Source organism: Astatotilapia calliptera, chromosome 6, assembly GCF_900246225.1.
Source record: "Astatotilapia calliptera chromosome 6, fAstCal1.2, whole genome shotgun sequence".
In the NCBI taxonomy this organism is placed as follows: domain Eukaryota; kingdom Metazoa; phylum Chordata; class Actinopteri; order Cichliformes; family Cichlidae; genus Astatotilapia; species Astatotilapia calliptera.
The window spans coordinates 35,133,669-35,160,018 of record NC_039307.1 but is presented as its reverse complement, the minus strand read 5'-3'; the positions used below and the strand labels follow the sequence as shown (position 1 = coordinate 35,160,018).

The window sequence follows — 26,350 nt, the reverse complement described above, 5'->3', positions numbered from 1 at the left end:
AAAGAGTAAAAGTAAGTCAATAATCTTACATGTAGTTCCTCAGAGCCGTAGTTATGGACCACAGCTTTTATTTCAACCTGTTCGTGTCTCGCCACTGAATATGGCAGCTTCAGCTCCACAAAGAAACGTTTCCACGCTCTGAAGTTGTAGGGCTCCGCAACACAGAAACCTGCAGATTCACAAGATGGTGAAAAACGTCTGTGAGGGATTAGGATTCTGACAATTTCTCTATCATTCGGGTTGATGATAGAAAACAGGATAGTTTGGAAACTTTTAATCGTGGAGCATTGTTTGCCACTGTTTGTTTTCACCTGGAGGTGATGGAGGTAGAGCACATTCACTCTGTTGCCAAGTGTGAAAGTATATTATTTTCTTTTGCTCTGAGAAATTGGTGGTTGACAGAATGTGAAAAACGTTGTCCTTAACTTTTAGTTAAACATAGAAAAGCAAAACTTATTTTTTTTAAATGGTTAATTTAAGAATTGGGTTAATTTTTGATTGTTGCCAGGACACGATATTTCTTATTAATATAAGACATCCCTACAAATCATGCTTTAATCTTACATGGTAGTGTAAAACTTGCTGTCATTTCCTCCTGATTAAACTACTGTAACTCCTTATACACTTGATTGAGCCAATAAAATACACACTGTCTGGAACAACCTCATAGAGGAAATCTGATCACAGTATCTTCCAAAACACTCTTAAGTTAACATTTGTATACATTTCTCACTGACTCTTGTTTTATGTTGTTTTTTTTTATAATATTTTATCATCTCTCCTCTCCAGATCTCTCCTGTCTCTCTCACTATGTCTATCTCACTTTGTAAAGTATTATGTCAATGTGTTTTGAAATACACTATATAAATATTGTGTATTATTACCACTATTACAAAAAAAGTGTTGTAACAGTATATCCATAATCAAACATAATGATAATTTTTAGATAACATCCTTTTTTGGGATTACACAAAATAACCGTTTTTTATCTGGAAGTTTAAACGTGTTTCCCATTAAAGCCAGACTGCATCAATTTCCAAAAACTGAGTCCCTAACCAGTTAAGCACTTTGATTCCCAGTTCGCTGTCATCTCACCTGTGTGGGGTGATGCACTGACAGCCAGAAGCCCCCATTCTGTGATGCTATCAGGTAAGGGGTCCCCCATTGTCAGCGAGGCCAGCCTGTTGATAAGATCCATGTTATTTTTTTTTTATCTTACAATAGATCCAAGCTCAAAACTACAAGTAGACAATTGCTATACTATATTATACTATGTAGAAATTTTGCATACTCAACAGAAAATGTGTACAGTATAGATGTCTAAATATATATTTAAAGTAAGATTTTAAAAAAATAAACCTTTTACAGTTAATACACAGAACATTTAATTTTAAGTAAAGTTTTTCTTTTTTGTTTGTTTGTTTTTTGCTGTTAACAAACAACAAATCAGTGTTTAATCACTAACTCCATCCCATTAGTTTGAGTCTGATCTATCATGAAGTCTTTATTTCAGAAGAATAACATTTGGTAATGATTAACTAATGAATAATGGAGTACACTGAATTTTACTTTCCACTAATGTCATTAGACTTAAATTTATTTATGAACTTACCACCTATGACACCAAACATGCTGTATATAAAAAATAAAGCACTGACTAATAAATTAATATGAATTAGATATTACTAATCACCTGTGTATATTAGTTATCATTGTTAGCTGAAACATAACTAGCCAATAACAATTCATTAACTACCAGTTTACTGTAGTACGAGTTATGATTATGGCATAATAATGTGCAGTTTAAAAAATGACACTTCTCACTCTCTTTTATCTCTATTAAACTGCAGTGAGGGTTTCTGAAGTTTCAGCAAACAATCTATAAAACATTAACTTGGTTCTAGACACTAGCAGATGGTTTTCACAGAGCAAGCACGACACAGATACAGTGCAGGAATTTGTGTTGCTACATTGTGAGTGTACGCACACACACCGATGGTCACGATGGTGAAACACAGAATGATGTTGTGTTCATGTTTTCTGCACTTAGAACTGTTTGTTCTGCTGTTATCACTGACCGAACAGCACGATCCCGCTCGCTTAAAAAAATGTTTTTTTCTTTTATCAGACAGACAGATTGAGAGAAATCAGTGAGCGATGATCCTAATTAGTCCATTAATCTGTGGATGTTGACAGAAGGACAGCATTTCAAGCCAAGTCTTGTAAACTTTTCAAATACTGCGGACATTTAAGTGTTGCAGCAACATGTGTTTAAAAGTCTATTAGTTCAGTTCGATTTGATTTACTGTATCACACCAAAACACAACAGTATTCGCCTCAAGGACCTTTATATTGTGAGGTGCAATAAAAGTCTTTAAAGGTCAATGGATATGAAATACTGTGTTCCTGCTAACCCACAGAAACGCTGGTTTACTGTATATTTTTATCAGTGACGATGAATCATGATATTTTACAAATCGAGTTACACACTGCTAGTAGAGTGTACACCGCAGTCAAATCAACCCACTGAACTTGAGTTCAGTTTTTTCCCACTGGAGCCCACATGATATTAAAGCATCTGTAACTAATACTTTCAGTTTACCTGTTTCCTCCACCATGCTTTCACACTGTGATAAATTTGGTTTAATATGAATTACATGCAAGTGGGAACAATCACAAAGGCTACACTAAGGGCGGATATTTGCATTATTGTGATGCGGTAACTGTGGATTTGCCTAGAGCTGATACTGATCTGTGTTAGTCTCTGTGCTTGATTTTTAAGATTTCATTCAGGTGGTTTATCACTAAAGAAAAAGCTGTTACCAGTGTCCATGATGAAGGGGTGAGAAGTAAGTGTAGGAGAGAAAGGCAGTATATGACGATGCTTTAAATATCGGACTAGTGGAAAGTTAAAAGTATTAATGAACAGAGATGGGCAGTAACACATTACAACTAACACGTTGCTTTTTTCAAAGAACGAGTAAAGTAAGGGATTACTATTGCAAAAAAGTAATTAGATTCCTATTACTTTCCGGTAAGCACGCTGCGTTATGGTTACTAAAACGTCATTGTGTTTGTGAGTATGTCTCATGACATTGACATGAGTACGTGCAACAACTGTGGCAGCAACAGACGTGTGTAGATCAACATGCAGCGTTTAAAGCTTGGAGGTACTGACAGTACTTTTAGTTTGATTCCGTAAAAAGTGGCAAAAACATTAACGTCTGCTGCACACTATTTTCAAGTAATTTGACCAACATTGTTTATGACTCAAGTACTCAACAGTGGTTTAATTGCATGTCCCGCTTTGCAGCTGAAACAACCAAGTTACTAACTAACCAATCAGACTTGTCTTCATTAGATGTAACCTCTGGTCTAATCATTTACTCACCCGTCTCTGCTGTCTCTATCTGCCTGATTGGGCAGGTTAACATCCATCCACATCCAAGACTCATAGAACTTGGAACGCAGATATACGTCAGCCTCATCTGTATACTCTTCTTCCTCTTCGCCTTCCTCGATGATCTCTTTTGCAATTGAACTAAGCACATCATATTCGTCCTCTGCTTTCCTCGCATAATTCTCAAGGTACACTTCACGCCCAATTGGTCCAGGCTGGCCGGGAAATGAACGCAATACTTCAGTTTCAGGTGGTCCAGGTAGTCCAGGTAGTCCAGGTCGTCCTTGTAGTCCAGGTCGTCCTTGTAGTCCAGGTTGTCCAGGTGAAGGATATCTCCAGTCTGTAATATTTGAATATATTCACACAGTTATGCACATAGTGTTTTAGACAACACCCAGCAGATTGTTAATCAAACAATCAAGATGTGATTAAAGTATAAGCGTTTAGCTTTTACTGGTGTTGACTACATCCATAGTTATTATTGGAGAAATTAGTGAAATGTTTTTTTGTTTCTTTTTTTTACATAATAAATAAAATGTTTCTGTAGAACATGAGGTGCTCTTAAACTCCAAAAATCTATTGGCGATCTCAGTAGATGGAGCAGGAGATGCCTTCTGCCCTGATCAGAGAGTTTCAGTGCTGTGAGTAAAAGAGGACAAAATGCTGCAACTGGCGCTCCACAGGAAAACAGTAAATGTCAAGCAGACTGTTTTCCTAAGAAGCAGCTCCCAGTAAGCTAGCAGAGGTCAATGTCCTTAAACTGATTTGAGAGGACCCAAAGTTTTAGATTTGTGCCAAATCTAGAAATGTCTTTAAATAATAATATGAACAATTTTTGATTAACTATTTTATTGTTATACTGCTAAATTTTAAATTAAATGTAAAAAGCTTTGACATATCAAGCTAAAATCAAAGATATGAATGCCAAATTGATGAGAAAGAAGTATAGAAATTACTGAAGTTCTCTTGCGAGAGATGTATTCTCGGATGTGGCATAAAAATGTGAGCAGCAGTGGTGGTGGGAACAGGTGTTGTAGTGGGTGATGGTGTCGTAGGAATCTCTGTATTAAACGGCTGGTCCCTCAATGTGGCGCAGCAATAGCGGAACGCCCGGATGCACTCCCATCCCTCAGTGATGTAGAGGGAGCGTCGTGTGCAAGAGTACGGCATCGGGATCTCCCGAAGGCCATCTTTACAGCAACGATACTGCAGCTTCTCCTTGTAGTGACTCTCTGGAGGCAGAGGGGTGGAAGAGAGGTAAGCAGCAGGGTCAGCACCAGTTGTATGATACTCTGTATTTTGCCATTTCTATGTTAATGAAATGCCAAATTCTAAATGTCTAAAAGTGCGTATAATAAAATTATTGATAATGTTGCCCTGCATCTGCTGTTTAACCATAACATTTAATGAAATTCACCTTCTCTTAACTTAATTATTTATTTGATGCCATAAATTTCACACTAATGTTACAAGGTGGAAAAGCATAGAAAGCAGAGTTAAACTGCAGGCACAATTTATACGAGCTAATCTCAGCTGACTAAAAAAACAGACAGCACTCACCCAGCTGTGCTTTACGTCGCAGCAGTTCAGCAGAGCGCCGCCTTCTGGCATTGCCTGGACACTGCATGGCTGGGGGAAGAAGAGTAGAATAACACTATTAATCTTTGTATACATAATCAGGGTTTAAGGTGGGATTTGTGAAGTGTTGAGACATCTGGCATGGTGGTGTAACACAGGGAGAAGAATAAGATGCGCAACTGCACTGAGGTTTACTGCTTTGTATGGGTTTAATTCAATTCATCAAGACATATAAGGGGACAGATTGGCTTAAATATAAACGGATGCCTGCTACACTTAATGTAAAAAACTGAAACTACTTGCCAGTTATACCCTAATTTCAAAACAACTGTGACATTGTTTAAAATAAACATAAAAATGCAATGATTTGCATTTTTCATTGTGAATAAAATATGGGTTTATGTGATTTCCAAATCATTGCACTGAATTTTTATGTACATTTAGCTAAATGTCCAAGTTTTTATGGGACCGGATTTGTATAAATCTTAGTTTTAAGTCAGTTTTAGTATACTAACTTTTAGCTAAACCCATGCCTAATAGAAAGCACTGTAATATACAGCACTGTAATAGACAGCACTGTAATAGACAGCACTGTAATATACACCATGATGGCCCAAGTGATGAGCAGATTGTAGAAGAAATGGCCTTAGTAGATGTAGAAAGGTCTGATTTGCGGCAGAAACATGGTCTTCAGCTGCTATAAAGGTAAAGAGGGACTAAAAAGTTTAAACTTTCCACAGATGCTCCATGCTGATAGATACCTTTCCTATTTGGGGTTTGAAAGCCACGGCTGGAGGAGAAAAGCAGTCCTGCATCTTGAAATACCCCATTGGCATCTCGGCCTCCCCCTCGTGTGCAACCAATATCACCGTGCTCGACCACATCCCAAATCTGAGCAGAGGGTTCCATTAACAAAAGGTGAAAGGACTTCTGCATTGCAATTGTCTTTTTCAGTCTATTATCAATATTATAAAACAGAAATTTTCCAAATCCAAAAAAGCACACCTTCTTTTGCGTAAGTCTGTCCCTGCTGAGAAGATACACAGCGTTGTCCACGGCCACCAGGCTGACCTTTGCCCCCGGGTCACCTCTTATCTTAAAGCGAAACATCTTCCCAGGAAGGTAGTCTCTGGGTGCGCCGTCCACTGGCCCCACTGTGAGCTATAGCAGAGAATGAAAGCAAAAAAACCCAAAAACACACAAACAGAACCATAAAAGACTAAAGAAAAGAAAAAAAAACTTTTGTTTGTTGGTTTTCTTGTTATCAGAAACATTTAAGAATGCAATAAAATCATAATTTAAGACTAGTTTAATAATGGTTAATGAACACACCCGGAGTAACTGGGGGTTCAGTGTCACGCCCAAGGATACTCTGACACGCAGACTGAAGGTGGCAGGGTTTAACCACCAACCCTCCAGCTGGTAAACACTGTACCTTCTGAGTGAGTGAGAGAGCTGAGGACTCACCCCTCCTCCAAGACAGGAATCCACCACATCTATCCAGAGGGAGTCGGACACCACCTCCTCTGTGTCCATCCAGGGAATAGTGTAATACGCCACAATACGAAACGATGGCATCATGTCTGGTGTTACCATCAGCCCGATGCTGGTGACCAGCTGACCAGTTATATCCATGCGCCCGGCTTGTATGATTTTTCCTTTACTGAGAATCTGAGAATCACACACACACACACACACACACACACACACACACACACACACACACACACACACACACACACACACACACACACACACATATATTTAGTGTATCGAGGAAGTATTCAAAGTGCTTCACTTTTCACTTTTATTTTGTCGTGTTATTTTAAAATGGATTACATTTATTTTTCACCTTAAACTTCTAAACACAACACTCTATTATTAAAAGATGAAAATATATATATATAAAACGTATACAAAGGTAATTCCAGCCTTCGCCATGCCATTTAGAATTGAGCTCAAGTGCATCCTGATTACACTCATCATCCGACAGATTGTCCTGTTGTAAATTTCTTAGATTTTTGCATATTTATCACACTTTTTTATTGCCTCTATCAGTTTGAATAGGGTTACAAAACCATTTCTAAGGCATTACGACTCCAGTGAACCACAATGAGAGCCATTATCCGTAAATGGATAAAACTTGAAACAGTAAAGAACCTTCCCAGGAGTGGTTGGCCTCAACAACTCAGCATCAACGGCTCATCTGTGAGGTTACAAACAAAGCTAGAACAACATATAAAGAACTGCAGGTCTCACTTACTTCAGTCATATTCAGTGTTGATTCATCAATAAGAAACACACTGAACGATAATGGCATCCATGGGACAGTTCAAATGAGAAAACTACTGCTGACCAAAAAGAACACAAAGGTTCTTCTCACATTTGGATTCACAAGACAAAATGTGAGTGCTGTTGCATCTGGTATAAAGCTAGCACAGCATCAAACAGTCATGGTGGTAGTGTGATGGTCTGGGCCTGCTTTGCTGCTTCAGGACCTGGATGACTTGATGGAGCCATGAATTATACAAGACTTTCCTGAAGGAAAATGTCTGACCATCAGTTTATTTCCTGAAGCTCACGAGCACTTGGGTTTTGCAAAAGGACTATAATATGAAACAGATGAAGTCCACCCCCAAAGACTCAAAAAAAAGAGGTTTTGGAATGGCTTCATCAAAGTACGACCTTGCCATTCATGCTTGAAAGCGGAAGAAGACGGCTGTAGTGATATATTTTTTCTTGATAGATAGATAGATAGATAGATAGATAGATAGATAGATAGATAGATAGATAGATAGATAGATAGATAGATAGATAGATAGATAGATAGATAGATAGATAGATAGATAGATAGATAGATAGATAGATAGATAGATAGATAGATAGATAGATAGATAGATATTTGTATTTGCTTTATCTTTGACTGTGTGTTTTATTTTTTATTTTTGTGGACAGCTGATTGTCCCACATTCTTTTTTATGTTCACGTGTATTAGAACATGTCAGCTCACCAGGTAGGTGATAAATTTGATGAATCCTCTGAACGACTCATCTGCAGGACTGACTGTGAGCTTCACGGACAGTCTTTCTCCTAAAGACACTGTGGTAGTTCCTGTGGAGACATGCAGGTAGTTCTTTTCATGGTCATGGGTGCTGTAGGAATAAACAGTGAACTGCTGCTTTGCCTGCTGCTCTGGTCTCAAGCCATCCTGTGCTGTTTCAGCCTGCAAAAGAGGAACAAACAAGTAGAAAAGAAAAAAGTATTAAACTAAGACCAATACCTGTAGCTAGAAATGTAACTAACTTATTAGCCTTCATGACTTAAAAAAAAAAAAAATAGATCACACACACAGGTAGAATCAGTGAGGTAGAACAGTCATACTAACAATGATGGTTTGTGGTTGATCATTCTTGGGCATGTTGATGGCAGCTCTGGTGGTTCCGGAGGGCACGAATAATGGGGTGTCCAGCAAGTTCAGCTTAACCAGGACGTTACGAGCCATGGAACCATCATGGTGGCTCACCTGAATCTGGAAAAGATTGCTCTATCTTTTTAGATGCTCACTACAATATTTATTTGAACTTTAATAATTAATTCAAATAGAATGAAAATGCAGAGAATGACCCTTACTGTGAAGTCAAAAGGCAGGCCTGGCTTGAAGTACTTTGGTATGTTTTGGAACAATAAGACGTAGGGAGATTCCACAATTTTAATGCCAGACTTCTCGGCCTCAACCAGATCACTTCCTGTAATGATCATCAAACAATCCAAAAAAATATATATATATAAATAACCACTGACGTAATTAATGTTGTGAACAGAGAATCTAGCCTGCATCAGACTAGTGACATGTCCAGGGTGTACCCCACCTCTCACTCTATGATAGCTGGTTCTAGCCCCCCTACGCCCCTGATAAGAATTAGTAAAAGAGAAAGGATAGATGCATGGTGGAACACAGAATCAAAAGGTTCTTGGAGAAAAGAGTTCTGTGCAGTGTGGAGGTGCACTAAAGGTGAACCATTTCATGTCCATTTTCAGTTATTGTTGCTTGAGCTGTTAGTTAGTACTGCAGCAGATAAACAGGATTTTGCTTTTCAGCATTTTAACTGTTTCCCCCCAGCAGCAGCAACATGACCTACATTTCCAAATAATATGATACTAAAGAGAGTCAAAGGTTTTGATTACTTTGGTTTATCCAGAATGCTAAAGGGCATGTTGATACAATTCAGAGCGTAAGTTGCGTCAGTTTGGAGTTTCACAGCAGACATTATTGATCCTGGCGAGCAGTGGTTAATTACAACACACCGGAGAGTTTGATCTTACTAGGCTATCAGAAAAGGAGCAAGGCAAAGTTGACAAGCTGATCATCAACTAATGTGAGTAGATAAAGCAGTTACAAAGCCAACTTAACACCATGTCCAAAATTCTGAGTTAGTTGCATTAGAAAGCACACGAACTTAATCTGCTCATTTACAGCACATTTTATCGTTGTGTTAGATTTGCATGATTTTAAATGTGCTTATTTTTTTTTTTTTTTTTTTATTTATTGTTTTATTTATTTGTGGTTCAAAATGTTGACTTTCTTTAGTTTGTCTGAAATTCTGGCTCACACTTCATGTTTACCTGTCTTGGTGAGCACAGAGGCCTTGACATACACAGAGTTCCCGATCAAAGATCGAATGTTGGGGTAAGCACTTTTGATCTCCTCCATGCTCAGTGTAACAGTTCCACCATCAAGCTGCATGAAGAGAAACAGTCATGACAACACATTTAGCAGCTATAAAGGCCATTTAGCCTACCCAGTATGTAAAATTATTAATATAAACTCTTGGCTCAAGCACCTCTTTACAGCCACTATGCTTTATGAAGACATTTGGCAAGGATGCTTCATCAGCAAGCTATTGTCTGTACACAGAGTACGCAAACTTCATACATCAAAGAAATATTTGAAATTTAGTTGAAGCAAAGACTTTGGTGGTTTCTTTGTTTGTTTGGGGGGGGTTATAAGAACTTTTTTAAGTTCTTATAAATTACTATTTTTGTTCTCCAGCTGCACTCACACCGTATGTTTGAGTCCCATGGCTCTCATCAACTTCCTTTTTAAAACTACTTGCAACTATTTTGCATATAGATAAAAATGACTTAAGCATTGCGGTTTATGGAATAAGCCGGTATGGTCTGAGTCACCCAGCCCTAGTGACCAGTATGTGACCCCACTGAGTTGTCTGCAAATACTTCCCATTTGCTTTCTGAGTCGTAGTAAAACTTGTAAAAGTGCAACACAAACCAAAGACAGAGAATGCTATCTTGAGAGCAGAAGTTGTGTCTTCCAGTTAGCATTACTCTGTTCAGAGTTTCACTACTGCTAGGTGAGTAGGTTTTTGCAGGTGAGCTATTGTCTTTCACATGACCTGCAAGCAACCAAAGCAGTCACACAGAGATTTTTCAAATAGCAGGCCCAGGGGTCACTGGCTGGTCTCCAGGCCCATGTTACTGGGGCTTTAACAACTGATTTCACAGTGAATGCCACCAACCACTCACACCTGATTAAAGCATAGATATGTTATCCTTGCAACAGGTGGTTGCCAGATATGATGCTGCAGGCCTGTGTGACTAAGGCCTAAGTGTTATTAACAGAAGTAGCTGCTAACAGTGTCTCTTTTTGTCACCTTTTTTTTTTTTACTGTCCCAGTATGGTTGTTTAACACCAGAGCTAAACAAAAATAATAGATAAGTAAAAGGAAGCAAATAAGCACATTAATTTTGACATAGATCTGAAATACAGAGGCCAAAATCTACAGCCATAGTAATGTAAACGTTTAGAGTAAACTTACATCTGACACCTGCTTCACTGAAGGTAATCTTATCATTTCTTTATTGAGCTTGACTCCAAACACAACATAAGCTGTCCCCTGGACTGGCTCTCCATACAGGTACCTGAAACACAGTCCTCAAAACAGTTATCCACCAGTCAATGGTGTGTTTATAATACCTATCTAACAGTTCCCAAGCCAAATGAAGCCAACACAGAAAATGCAGTTGCTCTAATGACCTCTTGGACAGACAGTAAAAAACATGGACGTAACGTCTGGGTCAGAAAAACTAAGGCATTGCAGATGAGCCTTAAATATGTATTTTGAAGCCCCAACGTGCTGCTTCAGAGAAAATACAAAGTCCAGAAAATGATGACCATGAATGTTCTTATGGCTAAGAATGTCATTACATTTGTATTTTTAAATTCTAGAGTCTGTTTGCAGGGTAGGACATCATTTCTAAGGAAGAGTTTAGAAGAGTTTATACTCAACTCAGCCCAAGATTAAATAAAATAACCTAAAATTCATTGTGATGGAAATAACATTTCATCATTATCATCATCATTTATTTATATAGCACTTTAAAACACACCTGGAAGACCAAAATGCTGTACAATACAAATATAAATATAATAATAGAAAGCAGAAACCAGACTTAGCAATAAAATTAATAAAAATGTCAGTTATCCACAGAGTTAAAAGCCAGGGAATAAAAATAGGTTTTTAATAAGGACTTAAAAACTGGAACTGATGAAGCCTGTCTAATATGGAGAGGAAGGTTATTCCAAAGCATCGGCGCTGCGACAGACAACGCTTGGTCTCCTCTAAGTTTCAGCCGTGACTTTGGGACCGAAAGCAACAACTGCTCAGCTGTCCGAAGGGAACGAGTGGGGACACGGGGCTTCAACAAGTCAGACAAATAAACAGGTTTCAATAGCATTGAAAGGCTAGGATTTAGTTAGAGACTAAATATGACCAAAGGATGTCACAAGTAAGAGAGTTTGTTGGTGTTTTTAAGTGTAATAAACAAACCTGGCTGAGATTTCTACTACCAGTTCACTGTCATCCAAGCTAAGGAAGGTCTTCTTGGGTGTTAAGGTAACATTGAAGGCAGGAAGCACTAAAAAAGAAACATTACAATGAATGTGACATTCAGAAAACACAGGGAAAGATATTATTCATTTGATTAGCATAATAACTCCACCTACCATATTTCTTCACCTGAAACTGAGAGGTGAAAGTGTTCTCCTCCCAGTGGTCAAACCTTGCTTTAATAATCCATGTTCCTTCACTATAAGACATAAATGTTGCTCAACACCCAACGCACTGTTCATCCCAACAATGTAAAGGTCAAATAAAATGTCTTTGCTTTTGTTCTTCTCTTTCCTAACTGAGATTCTAACATTCTGCCATGTTGTTCGTCTTGCTGACTCGCTGCACATATTAAGCAGCAAACAGGTACTCTGTGTGCCACCCAGTCAGCATTTGTAAGATACTCTAAAATCTAAACTGGTGCAGGTGGTGGCCTAAAGTAACCATGTGCATGAGATAAAATCATACTGGAATGATGACTTCCTAAAAATTTGATAAGACGACTTAGAAGCCAAGAATCTATCAAACATCTGTGTTAAACTTTCACACAGCTTGTAATATAACGAAATAGTTACCAAATGAGTCGATACTTACTTGACGTATTCAGAGAGTGGAAATGTTTCTGAAAAGATCCCATCAACAGCCCTGGTCCTGGAGACCTGTTTAACCACCACACCATCTGGATTCTATAACACAGAAACTACGTCAGCATTTGAGCTGATACATTCAGTACATGACAGGGTTATCACCAAAATACTGCCAGAATCCAGTTTCTACAAAAGCTACCAAGTTATGTAGCTACAGGACAATCCCTCTTGTACTGTCACATGGATGGTTTTAACATCTTTTGGCACAACCATTTTATATTTCAGCATTCACAAAAAAATTTTTTATATTTGCAATCAATGGTTTGTTCACCTCAATATCTATTTCGATGGAGTTGTTGAAGGCCCTAAAGGTTGGAGAAGACACAAAGGCTCGAAGTCGAACTGGAGACGAAAGGAAAAGAAAGTGGACATTTCTTTTAAATCAGTCAAACAAAATTATTATTTATGATCTTTGCTACTGGAAACGTTTTAGCAACCACTATCACTATCATCTCAAAATAGTCCTTAACAAATACGCTATTTAAGATTCAACCTGAAAACTATCTCGTCTAGTCATGTTATAGTTGTTTTAATTGTTCGCATCTTTATTTTGAAGTTTTCTTTGAAGTTTTAATGAATATCCTCTGTTCTCACCGGTATCTCCTGGGTTGTAGATGGGTTTGTCTGTCTGGATAAAGATGTACCCAGAGTGAAAGGTTACCATCAATAGCCTCTTCTCAACGTGGAAACCTCCAAAGGTCACTTTCAAATTCACCAATTTCTTCTTCTTTTCTTCGCGATTCAGTAAATCAGAGGAAAGCTGCGATGAGATGTGATTGTGATATAGAAGACAGTTACTCTCAAAAGCTGCTCTCAGTCAGTGAATTTTATCAGTATTTTATTTCTAATTTCTTTCATTCACTTTGACTTTAGCATTTATTTCAATTTGAAACAGTTTGGATTACATTCTGTCAACCAGAATGTCAAAGATGATTTTGCTCAGGATCCATTACAGTTGACAGGTTACTACAATGTGTGAAGTACAGAAAGACAGTTATGTTGGCACTGGTTGCCTGTACGGCACAAGGTAGTGAGAACCTAAATTAACTGAGAAGTCAAGGAAGTTCACAAACATTCATATCCAAGACAAGCTGTACAAATTAATCTCGTTCCACAACAAACTGACTCTCAGGGGGACAAATTCTTGGGAATTTTAGGAGGGGCAACGTCTTACCATCGCATTAGCTCACTGGTGCTATGACTGGATGAGCTAACAATAAATAAATATGAGCGAAGGCGGCTGCATGCAACAATGAGAATGACTTCTTTTTATTTTAAGAAAAAACAATCAACATCTAAGATTTTGCACTTCTCCTTTTGTAACTGTTTGAGGCTATTTAGTGAACATCATATCACAAATAGTTCACACATTTTTCAGATGTAGGTTAGTAGCTTCCGATAAATGACACTTGTGCACGTATCCTCTGTTTGAGTTGAATGGGTAACCTTAAATATGAGCTTGCTGAGTCACCTGTATAGGCTTGAGGGTGCTGAATCCATTTGCCTGATTTAGTGTGACTGAGTCCTGTAATAACGTGACAGCCTCGTTGAAGTTCTGGATCACGATGGAGACAGCAATGGGGTCAGACACACTATCAGCCTGTAAGTAGATGTTCTCATCGCTGTCTGTCCTCAGCACATCTGGAGCCAGCAGAACGAACCTGGAGGAGAGCAACAAAACATGGATTTCAGTAATACTACTGTCACCAGTGGTTCAGTCTTTATTGTGGCTACTGCAGCACCACTGTTATACAATTTCAGCACTCCTATGTTACTCTGGTGAACAATTCTAGCAAAAAACCAATTTCATTTTGAACCGACAAGCCAAAGCATGAAATATGAATATCTAACAGAGTAATAAAATTAAAAAAAAACAAAAACAAATAAAGATAGAACACACTTTGGTAAACATAATATACAATTTGGTTTGACTGATGTATTAAGAGAAGGCATTTGGTGAGCATCTGTACCTTGGTGAAGGATTAATTGTTTTCTGTGGTTTTTCTTTCCTACAAATGAAGAGGAAACGTATTAATTTCAGTCATCACATAGTGCTGCTAACTGAGACTCGGATAAAACATATTTTGCACATATAACAATGTACGGCTCATGACACTGCATTTTTCTATTCATCTTCAGTGTGGGAACATTTACTTATGTAATACCAAGTACCATATTTGTTGCATGAGATTTTGTGAGATTTTGAGACGTCTGCATCAGCAGCGGGATTTTTTTCTTAAATAAAAAACCTAATTAAAAATGAATTGTACAAAATTCATTTTAAGAAATAAGATAAGATAAGATAAGATAAGATAAGATAAGATAAGATAAGATAAGATAAGATAAGATAAGATAAGATAAGATAAGATAAGATAAGATAAGATAAGATAAGATAAGATAAGATAAGATAAACCTTTATTAGTCCCACAGGTGGGAAATTGTTTGGTCACGGCAGAAAGTACAAGTTTAAGATCAGTAAAAGTTAAGAAAAGCACAATAGAATAGGATAAGAAAAAATAGAATAACACACTATACAACAAGAATAAAATACTTTATACAATAGAATAAAGTGCTCTACAAAATAGAATAAAATTCTATTCATTGTAGTAGGAAAAACTGTACTTGGTAATATTGCAAATCAGTTACAATTGTGTATGGGATGTGTGTGTGTGTGTGTGTGTGTGTGTGTGTGTGTGTGTGTGTGTGTGTGTGTGTGTGTGTGTGTGTGTGTGTGTGTGTGTGTCAGCACATGTGCTCATCTGCAGAAACCATGTTATAAATAAACTGCACAAAACATATGCCACATGCAGCAAATATGATACAAATTTAAACTGATATACAGTATTTCATTTCTTCTTCTTCTTTAAATGTCACCAGGTTCAATAAACTCTTTTCAAACAATGCAAATTTTTGGCAATTATTTCAGACTGGCTTAACAGGGTTACAATTAAAACGGAGAGGGGATAATGACATGCAAGTTGCAATAACAAATGTAAAAAACAAATGAATAAGAAACAGCATGCCTTAATGATATTTTTAAAAGGGACATAAGAAATTCTCAATCATTATAGCAGAAAAGGCCACACAAAACCATGATGAGAATATGTTTGATAAGGAAATGAGAGCAAATATCCAAAGATTGAGGGTAATAAATATGAATTGATATTTTAAAATACATGTTAAAGAAAAACAGTGAATCAACAAATCTTAATTTCTTAACTTATTCCTTTTTTTAGTTTATGCATATTTTGCTTTCTGTTAGGCCGAATCCATCAAAGGTTACTTACTCATGAAGATGCCAGTATCGGTCAATTGGTACAAATCTGGGGATGAGATTCAAAAACAATAACTGAAGCTACCAGAGGCTTAACCTTGTCTGTACTATATGATTCTTGCTCACAGACCTCCTGTGTAAGCATGTTTGTGCACACACATACATACCTGTCCCTCCATGGATGCCTGTAAAGATCACAGCACGATTATTATACAAAACCTCAAAGATGTAATGTCCAACACACAGCAGGTACTGAGTAAGTAAAGCCTCTTACCTCCTAGAATGGTCAAATTGTCCATTTGAGTTGCAGAAAAGTACAAGGAATAAAATGTTGTGTAGCTTCAGTCGAACCATAACGATTGTCTTGGAGTTTCTGTGGACTATGGCTACCAGTCAGTCACCTAATTTGAGAGACCCAAAAACTACTGTAGTCAATAGAAAGGGGAGGGATGTAGCTGCTGATCAATAAAACAAACTATAGACTTGTTTGGCAAAGAATGATGGGGAGGTCTTAACCAGGGCAAAGGGTCATTTTGTTTTTAGTTCACTTATTTTACTTACTAACATGACGAATGAAGCTCAGCTGGAAGTTGCAGTAGCACAAACCGTGCATTTCATTGTCAACTGAATGTGCACGCAGCAGTCATGTGGTAATGAAGAAGATGTGTAAAGTTGTTGTATTATTTGTGACTGACACAGCACTGGCTTGGCTTTCTTGTTATCTGTGTCTGTTTTTTTCAAGCAACTGGTGGGTGGACCTGACCCAGTTTCAGATGTTGGCCCCATTGGGATCACCCATTTAAGCTGCATGCAGATGTCACATATCAACTCCTATCAGGTTTAAACTCAATGAAGAACCCAAATCACAGGCTCATCTGGTGGGCTTTCTTTCAGTCTGACAATTTGGACATTCAGCATATCAAAGATAATGTCATGGCAGATGCTTTGTCCCGTGTCCCTCAGGCATTTGTCACAGCTGTATCATTAATATGCTTTGTACTAGTTCCTCTTCAGTATTCCTTCCTCTGCTAGGATCCAAGACAGCTGAGTCTGGAGATGGAAGCGGTTTGAGCATATATCAACATGCTTGGCAGTGAGATTGATTATGAATAAAAAATCTGTAAAATGCATATGTTACATGTGTTAGGTTTATTTATAATGTCAATACAGGGAGTGCAGAATTATTAGGCAAATGAGTATTTTGTCCACATCATCCTCTCCATGCATGTTGTCTTACTCCAAGCTGTATAGGCTCGAAAGCCTACTACCAATTAAGCATATTAGGTGATGTGCATCTCTGTAATGAGAAGGGGTGTGGTCTAATGACATCAACACCCTATATCAGGTGTGCATAATTATTAGGCAACATCCTTTCCTTTGGCAAAATGGGTCAAAAGAAGGACTTGACAGGCTCAGAAAAGTCAAAAATAGTGAGATATCTTGCAGAGGGATGCAGCAGTCTCAAAATTGCAAAGCTTCTGAAGCATGATCATCGAACAATCAAGCGTTTCATTCAAAATAGTCAACAGGGTCGCAAGAAGCGTGTGGAAAAAAAAAAGGAGCAAAATAACTGCCCATGAACTGAGAAAAGTCAAGCGTGCAGCTGCCAAGATGCCACTTGCCACCAGTTTGGCCATATTTCAGAGCTGCAACATCACTGGAGTGCCCAAAAGCACAAGGTGTGCAATACTCAGAGACATGGCCAAGGTAAGAAAGGCTGAAAGACGACCACCACTGAACAAGACACACAAGCTGAAACGTCAAGACTGGGCCAAGAAATATCTCAAGACTGGTTTTTCTAAGGTTTTATGGACTGATGAAATGAGAGTGAGTCTTGATGGGTCAGATGGATGGGCCCGTGGCTGGATTGGTAAAGGGCAGAGAGCTCCAGTCCGACTCAGACGCCAGCAAGGTGGAGGTGGAGTACTGGTTTGGGCTGGTATCATCAAAGATGAGCTTGTGGGGCCTTTTCGGGTTGAGGATGGAGTCAAGCTCAACTCCCAGTCCTACTGCCAGTTTCTGGAAGACACCTTCTTCAAGCAGTGGTACAGGAAGAAGTCTGCATCCTTCAAGAAAAACATGATTTTCATGCAGGACAATGCTCCATCACACGCGTCCAAGTACTCCACAGCGTGGCTGGCAAGAAAGGGTATAAAAGAAGAAAAACTAATGACATGGCCTGCTTGTTCACCTGATCTGAACCCCATTGAGAACCTGTGGTCCATCATCAAATGTGAGATTTACAAGGAGGGAAAACAGTACACCTCTCTGAACAGTGTCTGGGAGGCTGTGGTTGCTGCTGCACGCAATGTTGATGGTGAACAGATCAAAACACTGACAGAATCCATGGATGGCAGGCTTTTGAGTGTCCTTGCAAAGAAAGGTGGCTATATTGGTCGCTGATTTGTTTTTGAATGTCAGAAATGTATATTTGTGAATGTGGAGATGTTATATTGGTTTCACTGGTAAAAAATAAATAATTGAAATGGGTATATATTTGTTTTTTGTTAAGTTGCCTAATAATTATGCACAGTAATAGTCACCTGCACACACAGATATCCCCCTAAAATAGCTAAAACTAAAAACTACTTCCAAAAACATTCAGCTTTGATATTAATGAGTTTTTTGGGTTCATTGAGAACATGGTTGTTGTTCAATAATAGAATTATTCCTCAAAAATACAACTTGCCTAATAATTCTGCACTCCCTGTAGTTGTCCAGGTTTGTAGGAACTGTTTTATGGAAATGAGCAGGTCAGGCTAAGACGCTCTATAAAGAAGGCCTGCCAGGGCCTCCTTTCTTTTCCTAATGGGTGCTGCTTGGTTAACAAAGCATTTTGGTTTTTGGTGTTGGCACATGCTCACTCATACACCAACGCTTTCAGACATGGCATGCATATGCTGACAATTACTCAAGCTTTTTTTTAGTTTCTTTATTTCATGAAAGTATTTAACAACCTCCCAAGTCTACATATGGTCTCACACCTCATTGACATATACTTTGAATCTGCTGCTAAGGTTTTTTTTTTTTTTTTACACTGCTGTAATTGCAGCTACTAGAGCAGCAAACTGATCTGGGTGTTTATCACCAAAGATAAATCAATAAAATTAATTGCTTTTCAATCTGGCAATAAACTACAGGGATTTCACCACAGCGCCTACATTAACCTTTAATGTTGAAATGTATCCACTTTAAAGCTTCAGAGCGCCAATGTGCAGCTGTCACTTTAAAAATAAACTCCAATACTGAGAATTAGCGATAAAATAATGATCTACAAATAATTACTTTCCACTTTGCAGGTTAAATCCTAAGAGCAATGATTTTCTGCAGTATTCATTTCCTATGTTATTGCAACAGTGTTCTGTTTCTTATATTCTTTATTCATTTGTAATCCCTGTTTCATCATCATCTGATAACATCAACGATTGGAGTAGGCAGCGCTCATAGAGATCATTTTGTGCCCCTTTTTGTGTGAGTGCACACAAAGTCTGAATCAGAAAACCTGGCTGGTAACCACACTTGTGACTGTGATTATCTTCAGCTGGGATTTGTAAAGCCAGCCAAAGTCAAAGGACCGGCTGTGTTGAAGCTCCTTTGCAGTAAACCCCTCAGGCCTGTGATAAAAATGAACTTTGCATCTGGTACAAGTTATTCTACTGTGGATGGATAATTTCAACACTTTGAGCCAACATACTGAACTAAAATTTAAACAAAAATGCAGCAATACTAGATGAAGCAGTTGACATTTAATTTTACAAGCTTTTTGGCTGTTTTATTACTGGGACACATGTTTGGGAATCTGAGGGATGTAGATTAGATAACCAAATACCATATGCTGGGTCAAGTTCTAAACATTTTTTCCAACACATTCACACATGACATTGTAATCTGCAGGCCACACAGATCTTAAAGATGAATGCAGCACTATTACTTCAGCAGATAAAAGAAGCATATGTTAGACGTCTGCAGCTGTGACAAATATCTACAGTTTGTTTTTATCTCCATTTTTCTTGTGACTCTTCACTGAAAACACAAAGTGTCCCATTTATCATTCAGTCTCACTGTCCAGACTCTGAATCCGAGTCACTGTAGTCTGCCACCAGAGATGTGACTCCTCCTGAGCATTTACTCCGGTCCTCCACCTTTCCATTTGTCAGTTTTTTGTCTGCTTCCTCTGTAGGTCTGATATATACTTCCTTGAAACCATCACCATTTGTCTCATTCTGAACCATTTGTTCCGATACTATACATGGGGTTTCCACTGTGGGTGTGGCCAATGAAATGTCCCCATCGCTTGTGCTGACATCATGGTGTGACTTTCTGCGGGTGATGGTGGCACACTGTTCAGTCTTGTTTCCAGACTGTGATGTCCGTTTGCGGATTAAAGGACTGTGTGAGGAACCCAGGGCTTTGGCCACAGCTATTTCTTTCCCTTGGAGTCCAAGCTTATGGAGCAGGTTGCCTGCAGCACCACCTGGTGGTGTTGACGCAGAGTTAAACCATGAACGAGAGGCGATCTCCTTCCTTTTGCTCTGCTGTTTGTCCTCATATGCTAATCGGAAATGAGGAGAAAATGATGCAGAAATTGTAAAGGATTTCAGACATTTTCAAAATGAGACGGTAAATAATTCACTATACGCTCTTTAAATTTATATACTTGTGACAAAATATGTTGCTTACAGTCAGGTGCCTGGTAGGTAAGTAGTGCTGCCAGTTTCTTATCCTCCTCCTTCTCTGGTAACAGTGGGATGGATAAGTTGGTTCTCATCCTCACCGCATTATCCTTCTCCTCCTGATCAGCCAGAACTTTCTTCTCTTCCTATACAGCCAAGCAACACGACAAGGAAGACATTGTATGAAACTTTTAATTTTGTCATTAAAATCCAGAGCTTGAAGGAAAATTTGAAAACAAAATCCAGTCACACAGGCCTAGAGACTAGGTAGTAGCTGCCTGGCAACCACCAAATACAGGAATGTGTATTCCCTGACCAGCTGAGAGTACTATAGGTTGACTCCTGTTGGTCTGTGCAACACCGTACACTTCAAACAAGTGTAAGCTGTTGCACTGAAAACCTGTCTGTGATTACTTCAGTCAGTAGCAGATTGCCACAGTCAGCCATGGTTTATAGGAAAGGCGCAGACTTATGTATAAGCATTCGCCAACTAGCAGTAGTAAAACACCCCAAAGTGTCATGCAAACTGGAAATGAAGCTTGTTTACCTTTACAGTAAAAGTTGTGTCCTTTGAAACATGCTGGCTTCAGCAGTGGGGCACAAATTTTGTTTTAACAATGAAAACTGTCAATTTTAAAGTTCTGTGGGACAGTGGGCAATCCTACAAACTATGAGCACTAAAGTTTGTACAGCACCCGCTTTCTGGACAACTTTACAGTGACAGCCAGAAACCCACAGCAACCAGCCAGAGAACGAACATTTTGGTCCTGATGTCCAGAGGCTGCCTGGTGGGGTCGCTGACAGACGTCTAGGCCCGTGATAACACAAAGGTATGTAAAAGGATGAGTAAAAGACTATTACAGAGAGTGTTGAGGAAAATGCAGTTACATGCATATTTTATTTTCACTAGCAGTAGTTTAGGTCTTTAATGTGAATATCAGTTCACAGACACGTGACTAAAATAAATGAAGAAAATGCTTGATTTTTTTGAAAACACACAAAAGAAAATATGAAAAGTGCCGCTGTAGGGGGCAACAAGATTTAGCTTTTCATTTGAAACATGCTATATTCTATGCATTATAAATTAACACAGCAGACATTAAAGTTTTACTGGCATGTGTTGTATTTTTCTTTTGAAATGTGTAATGACTGAGTGAAAATATAATAATAATTTACAATGGTGTACTTTATTTTATAATGTCTTAATGTTTTCTGCAAGCAAAGGGTGTCATTCCAGCCACCGACCTTAATTTTAGGCCTGAGTGAAACATTTAGAAAATGTTACTTCTGAATGTCTAAGCAAATGAGAAAAGTAGTATTACTGCAATGGCCAAAAGGATGTCAATATCTTACTCTGAATTTCCTACGGAGGGTGCTGTTGAGCTGGAAGTCATCCTTCTTCCCGGCCTGATAGTCCTGGATCTCTGACAGAGACGGCAGAGCCTTTTTTAGCTTCTCCTTGTCTTTCCCACCGTGGTCCAGTTTGTACATGGCATCCGTCTCCAGCTTCTCCTTCTCTGCCCGCTCTGTCCAAAGAGGAACAAGGAAAGTTACATTGTATCGAGTAGCAACAAACAAGCACTTTTTTTGTAAAAATGACATCAGATTACATCAAGTATTCAAACAACCATTTGTGGAGATGTCTTTTGATGTGATATGTGCTGTCTATATGATTCTGTCCAACACAGAAAAATGATTATTTTGTGCATAATATTTACACACAGTGCAGGTAAGAGCACTGACCAAACCATTTATTTGTTTGTAAAAGCCACAACTGTGTTACCTGTAGTGAGAATCTGTTCATTCTCAGCCATGTCCCAGCGCTCCTCCTTCCTGCGAGCCCCGCTTACTATGACATAGTCACAAGTGGCTGGGTCTGTCTGCATCTCAATGTAGTTCACACAGAGATGGCACTTCATCCGAAATCTGGTTAAGGAAACAAGATTTTAATTCGAGGACAGCTTCAAGATGAATTTTACTGTGATACTGTAAAGTGCAGCATACAAACACACACGTTTATAGTTCTGATTTAAAGTTTGCACAACAGCAAAAGCTTTTTCTTTTAACAGCTGACCTGATCCCCCGTTTACCTGTAAATTGGCGTGGTGTAATAGTTCCCCACTTTCTTCTTCTCCGCGTTGTACCGAACCCCTGTGCAAACAACACATCAGTGTTGTGGAAATGAAAAGCAGGACTGATTGTACCTCAAAAAAAATGATACAATCTTATCATTCATTCATTCCAAACTTACCCATGCCAATGTGATTTTTGCAGCCATCACACCAGATGTTGTAAGGCATCTCAAACCTTGATGGAACCAAAATAGATCATTAAAACATGTAATTTGGGTGAGTTTTAAAGAAAAACCCTTATATACAAAAGCTCCAGGTTCTGTTCAATGTTTCTGCCATTAAAAGGAAACGCTTTATTTTAATAGATTCACCATTTGGCTATTTTCTGTAATTTAACACAAAAATGATAATAAGTTATTATAAAACAATAAAATTAAATCCATACAATTCTAGACAGAAAAAAGCTAAAGCTGGAGAAAAAGCCAAACAAAAATGAATACTAATCAAAAACACACAAAACTCTAATAACTATATAATACACATATACACGTACATGTATCATTTTTCTTATTTTTAATCATATGGTGATGGTGGTGGTAGAATATCATTCATGAAGCCACAGCTATACTGTGGCGTCTGTCATTTGAATGTACAAATATTTTTGTGGACGGTAACTCATACAAGACTGAAAATGTAATAATTTCCCATCTCCGGCCTCAGTTCATTACTACTCTACAAGTGTGCACTAACCTGATAATGAGGATGCCCTGGGACAGTTTCCGGGCTCTCTCACGCAGGGCGTGGGTCTTATGGTAGCCGTTGAGGGATCCATGCTAAAGATAACGAATGATAAAAATGTAAGCCGTGCAAAAAAGTAAAATTAAAACAACTGACACCCATAAAGTTTGTGTGATCTAACATACCTTGGCCGGATCAAAATCTGGAGGATAATACTTGTTTGTTCCCTTTCTTTCACCCTGTCAAGAAAACAATGCAGAAGACTTTATTAATAAAGAATACAAACTATTATTCTTTAGCTAGTATTTCCAATTGTGTGCATCCCTGGAAACAGCTGAATTAAAGCTTACCATTGTGACAACTGGAACGCTGCCCCAGGAGTGAACTCACTCCTTTTCACCTGACAAAAAAAGAAGGTCAGTCATTGACACCACACTGTAACAGTAAGGTTAATGTACCTTTCATTGTAGCAATTTAAGCGCCCTCCTTAATTATTTTTAAGAATATTTGAAAAGTATCCTGTAAGTTAGGAAACATACTGATTTCGCAAGGAACACATAGCTTTGCATATGTTATCATAGTTTCACTCCCCGAGTATCTTCTAAACCACAGACAGCATAAAACACCGCACCTCGCTACCTAATATTTCAAAAGCTGGTGAAACTGATTTCATCTGAAAGCACGTTGAAACAAATAGCCCAGTAATCTTTTAACAAACAGCTAAAGACAAAATGAAGCTCTGATTCGGATGTATAACAAAAGAAACCAACTGTCTTCGAAGCGCAAAACGTCGAAATTAGTTTGTTAAAGAGCACGTGAACACTGAAAGCATTTCTGTTACACTAGTGTCGTGTACATTAAACACTATATCAAAAGGTATTTTGACAAATTGCTGGAGAGGATGAGCTATCGCAAGCTGGCCGAAGGCTACGTAGCCTTAGCAAAGCTAGCTTGCTACTTAATGTTAGCGCCTGCTACTAGCGTGAATGAGAAGAACGTGAACACAAAAACATCCATAAATAAAAATCACTGCAGTGACATTTGAAAGATCCAACAGCTGTGATTACTCGTGGACGAAAATCTAAGGTATACTCACAAACAACCTTGGAACTGCCGTTTGTACTGCTGCTGCTGCACAACAACATCAGAGGGTTGATGGGTAATGAAGACGTAATTTCCTGGCATCGGAAGTGGCGTCACGTCGAAAAGCCCTCTGGGAAGCGCCGGTATCGGGAGAAAAAACGTGTTTTTGAGCGAGCTAAAAACAATTCGCCTGTCAATGCCGCAGAAATGGAAGCGAAAGTGGACTCATACAAACGTTATATCTGTTCGTTTAGCGGCTGCTCGGCTGCCTACAACAAACAGTGGAAACTGGACGCTCACTTGTGTAAGCACACGGGGGTGAAGCCGTACTCGTGCGAGCGCGACGGCTGCAGTAAGGCGTTCTGTAGTAAGTACCACCTAGCGAGGCACGAGCTCAGTCACAGCGGAGAGAAGCCTTTCCGGTGCACCGTGGACGGCTGCGCGGAGGCCTTCACCACCAACGCAAACCGGGCCCGACACATCGGCCGCATCCACTGCCTGGAGCCGAGGAAATACGTCTGCAGGTTTGAGGGCTGCGGCCTCGAGTTCAAGAAGAACAAACAGCTCAAATCTCACATGTGTGAGCAGCACACTCAGCTGCCCCCTTATCAGTGCACTTATGAAGGCTGCCAGATGCGATTCAGCTTCCCCAGCAAACTGAAGCGTCACGAGAAGGTCCACAGAGGGTACCCCTGCAAAGAGGAGAGCTGTGTCTTCACGGGGAAGACCTGGACCGAGTACCTGAAGCACAGGAAGGAGCAGCATAGAGTCACCCTGAAGTGTGAGCAGTGTAGCCGAGTGTTCAGGGACACCTGGTTTCTGCAGCAGCATCAGCACATCCACTCTGAAATGAGAGTGGTCCTCAAATGTCCCAGGGATACCTGTGACAGGTCGTTCACCACTGCCTTCAACCTGCAGAGCCACATCAGCTCCTTCCACGAGGAGCACCGACCCTTCGTCTGCACCCATGCCGGCTGTGGGAAGACGTTCGCCATGAACCAGAGCCTCCAGCGTCACAGCGTCGTCCACGACCCACAGAGGAAGAAGCTGAAGAAGCCAAGAGCCAAAAGATCTCTTGCTTCGAGGTTAAGCGGTTACTGTGAAACAAAGAGAGTGGTCTACAAAATGCAACCCGAACATGCAGCGCATAGACAGTCTTCACAAGAGAAAGCTGACCAGCCTGGCCCTTTTGAGCTGGTGTCTCTCCTACAGGACGCATCCTTGCTGTGCAGCCCTGCTGTGGACAGGCAGGGACTTACAAACACCCTGGCTACACCATTATCAGTGTAGCGTCAAATGAAGAGGAGCACCCCAGTTTTGTGTGGACAGCAGGCACTTTTAACAGAGCATTTATAATATATATTATTTGTGACATGGTTGTTGGGAGTCTTGGTGTTGAACACTGGTCATTGGTTGATTCATTATAATTTACAGTCTTTCTGAAAGGGAATTCAGAATGAAGAAGTGGAACGTGATCCTGGTTGTCTGTCCTCTGGGTTATGTCCGCTGCAGTGTTTCATTGTAGAAAAACATTACACTGTTTTGTTTTTCCCCAGAGCCATTCAGTTATTTATGTTTGGTGTTTGTATTTAAGAAAATATTTTTTTTTTACTGTATAAAACTTGAAAAAATGTGATGGGTGTTTTGTTACTACATAATGACAGTATTTCAATAAAACCTGTGGAATGTATTTGTTTTTCTTGAGTGCTCTTATATGTTCATTTAAATAAGTGGGTCATAATATAACCTGTCCAGGAGTTCAGTACAACTAAAATGCAGAGCTCGGTGTTGACATTTATCTGTTGGTAATTCAAGTCTTAAGACTAATAATAAAACAGTCTTCAAATCCTTTGAACTCAGGGTTCGTACGGGTGCTTGAAATCCTTGAAAATGAATGAATTTCAATGTTGTCTTTTCAAGGTTTGAAAAGTGCTTGAATTTCAGATGTGGTGGAAAAATGTGCCGTGTTGACCAATCAAA

General features: G+C 39.1%; 3 protein-coding genes across 3 annotated transcripts in view; 1 reads left to right on the top strand and 2 right to left on the bottom strand.

Moving 5' to 3' along the window:
- Positions 1-16,205, bottom strand: part of LOC113024664 (complement C3-like) — a 30,602-nt gene extending 14,397 nt beyond the window's left edge. The window contains exons 1-23 of the mRNA XM_026171914.1: positions 16,079-16,205; positions 15,972-15,989; positions 15,818-15,853; positions 14,501-14,539; positions 14,002-14,191; positions 13,125-13,290; positions 12,802-12,872; positions 12,478-12,569; positions 12,000-12,082; positions 11,824-11,911; positions 10,813-10,915; positions 9,602-9,716; positions 8,609-8,724; positions 8,364-8,507; positions 7,989-8,201; positions 6,446-6,649; positions 5,984-6,139; positions 5,740-5,869; positions 4,961-5,029; positions 4,357-4,632; positions 3,392-3,740; positions 1,096-1,181; positions 30-169 (exon numbers count right to left, since the gene is read on the bottom strand). Of these exons, the coding sequence (XP_026027699.1) occupies positions 30-169; positions 1,096-1,181; positions 3,392-3,740; positions 4,357-4,632; positions 4,961-5,029; positions 5,740-5,869; positions 5,984-6,139; positions 6,446-6,649; positions 7,989-8,201; positions 8,364-8,507; positions 8,609-8,724; positions 9,602-9,716; positions 10,813-10,915; positions 11,824-11,911; positions 12,000-12,082; positions 12,478-12,569; positions 12,802-12,872; positions 13,125-13,290; positions 14,002-14,191; positions 14,501-14,539; positions 15,818-15,853; positions 15,972-15,989; positions 16,079-16,158 (2,964 nt within the window). The 5' untranslated portion in view covers positions 16,159-16,205. The remainder of the gene's footprint in view (positions 1-29; positions 170-1,095; positions 1,182-3,391; positions 3,741-4,356; positions 4,633-4,960; positions 5,030-5,739; positions 5,870-5,983; positions 6,140-6,445; positions 6,650-7,988; positions 8,202-8,363; positions 8,508-8,608; positions 8,725-9,601; positions 9,717-10,812; positions 10,916-11,823; positions 11,912-11,999; positions 12,083-12,477; positions 12,570-12,801; positions 12,873-13,124; positions 13,291-14,001; positions 14,192-14,500; positions 14,540-15,817; positions 15,854-15,971; positions 15,990-16,078) is intronic.
- Positions 16,206-19,228: 3,023 nt separating this feature from the next.
- yju2b (YJU2 splicing factor homolog B) lies at positions 19,229-24,451 on the bottom strand. The gene is made up of 10 exons (XM_026171913.1): positions 24,384-24,451; positions 23,638-23,687; positions 23,473-23,526; positions 23,300-23,382; positions 22,729-22,784; positions 22,568-22,628; positions 22,261-22,403; positions 21,831-22,003; positions 20,485-20,623; positions 19,229-20,356 (listed from the first exon to the last, which is right to left on the bottom strand). Exons 2-10 carry the CDS (start codon positions 23,638-23,640, stop codon positions 19,863-19,865), a joined length of 1,206 nt encoding a protein of 401 aa, XP_026027698.1. The 5' UTR covers positions 23,641-23,687; positions 24,384-24,451; the 3' UTR covers positions 19,229-19,862.
- LOC113024662 (transcription factor IIIA-like) lies at positions 24,390-26,060 on the top strand. Its single transcript, XM_026171911.1, has one exon. The coding sequence runs from the start codon at positions 24,443-24,445 to the stop codon at positions 25,658-25,660; it is 1,218 nt and encodes a 405-aa protein (XP_026027696.1). The 5' UTR covers positions 24,390-24,442; the 3' UTR covers positions 25,661-26,060.
- The last annotated feature ends 290 nt before the right edge of the window (positions 26,061-26,350 follow it).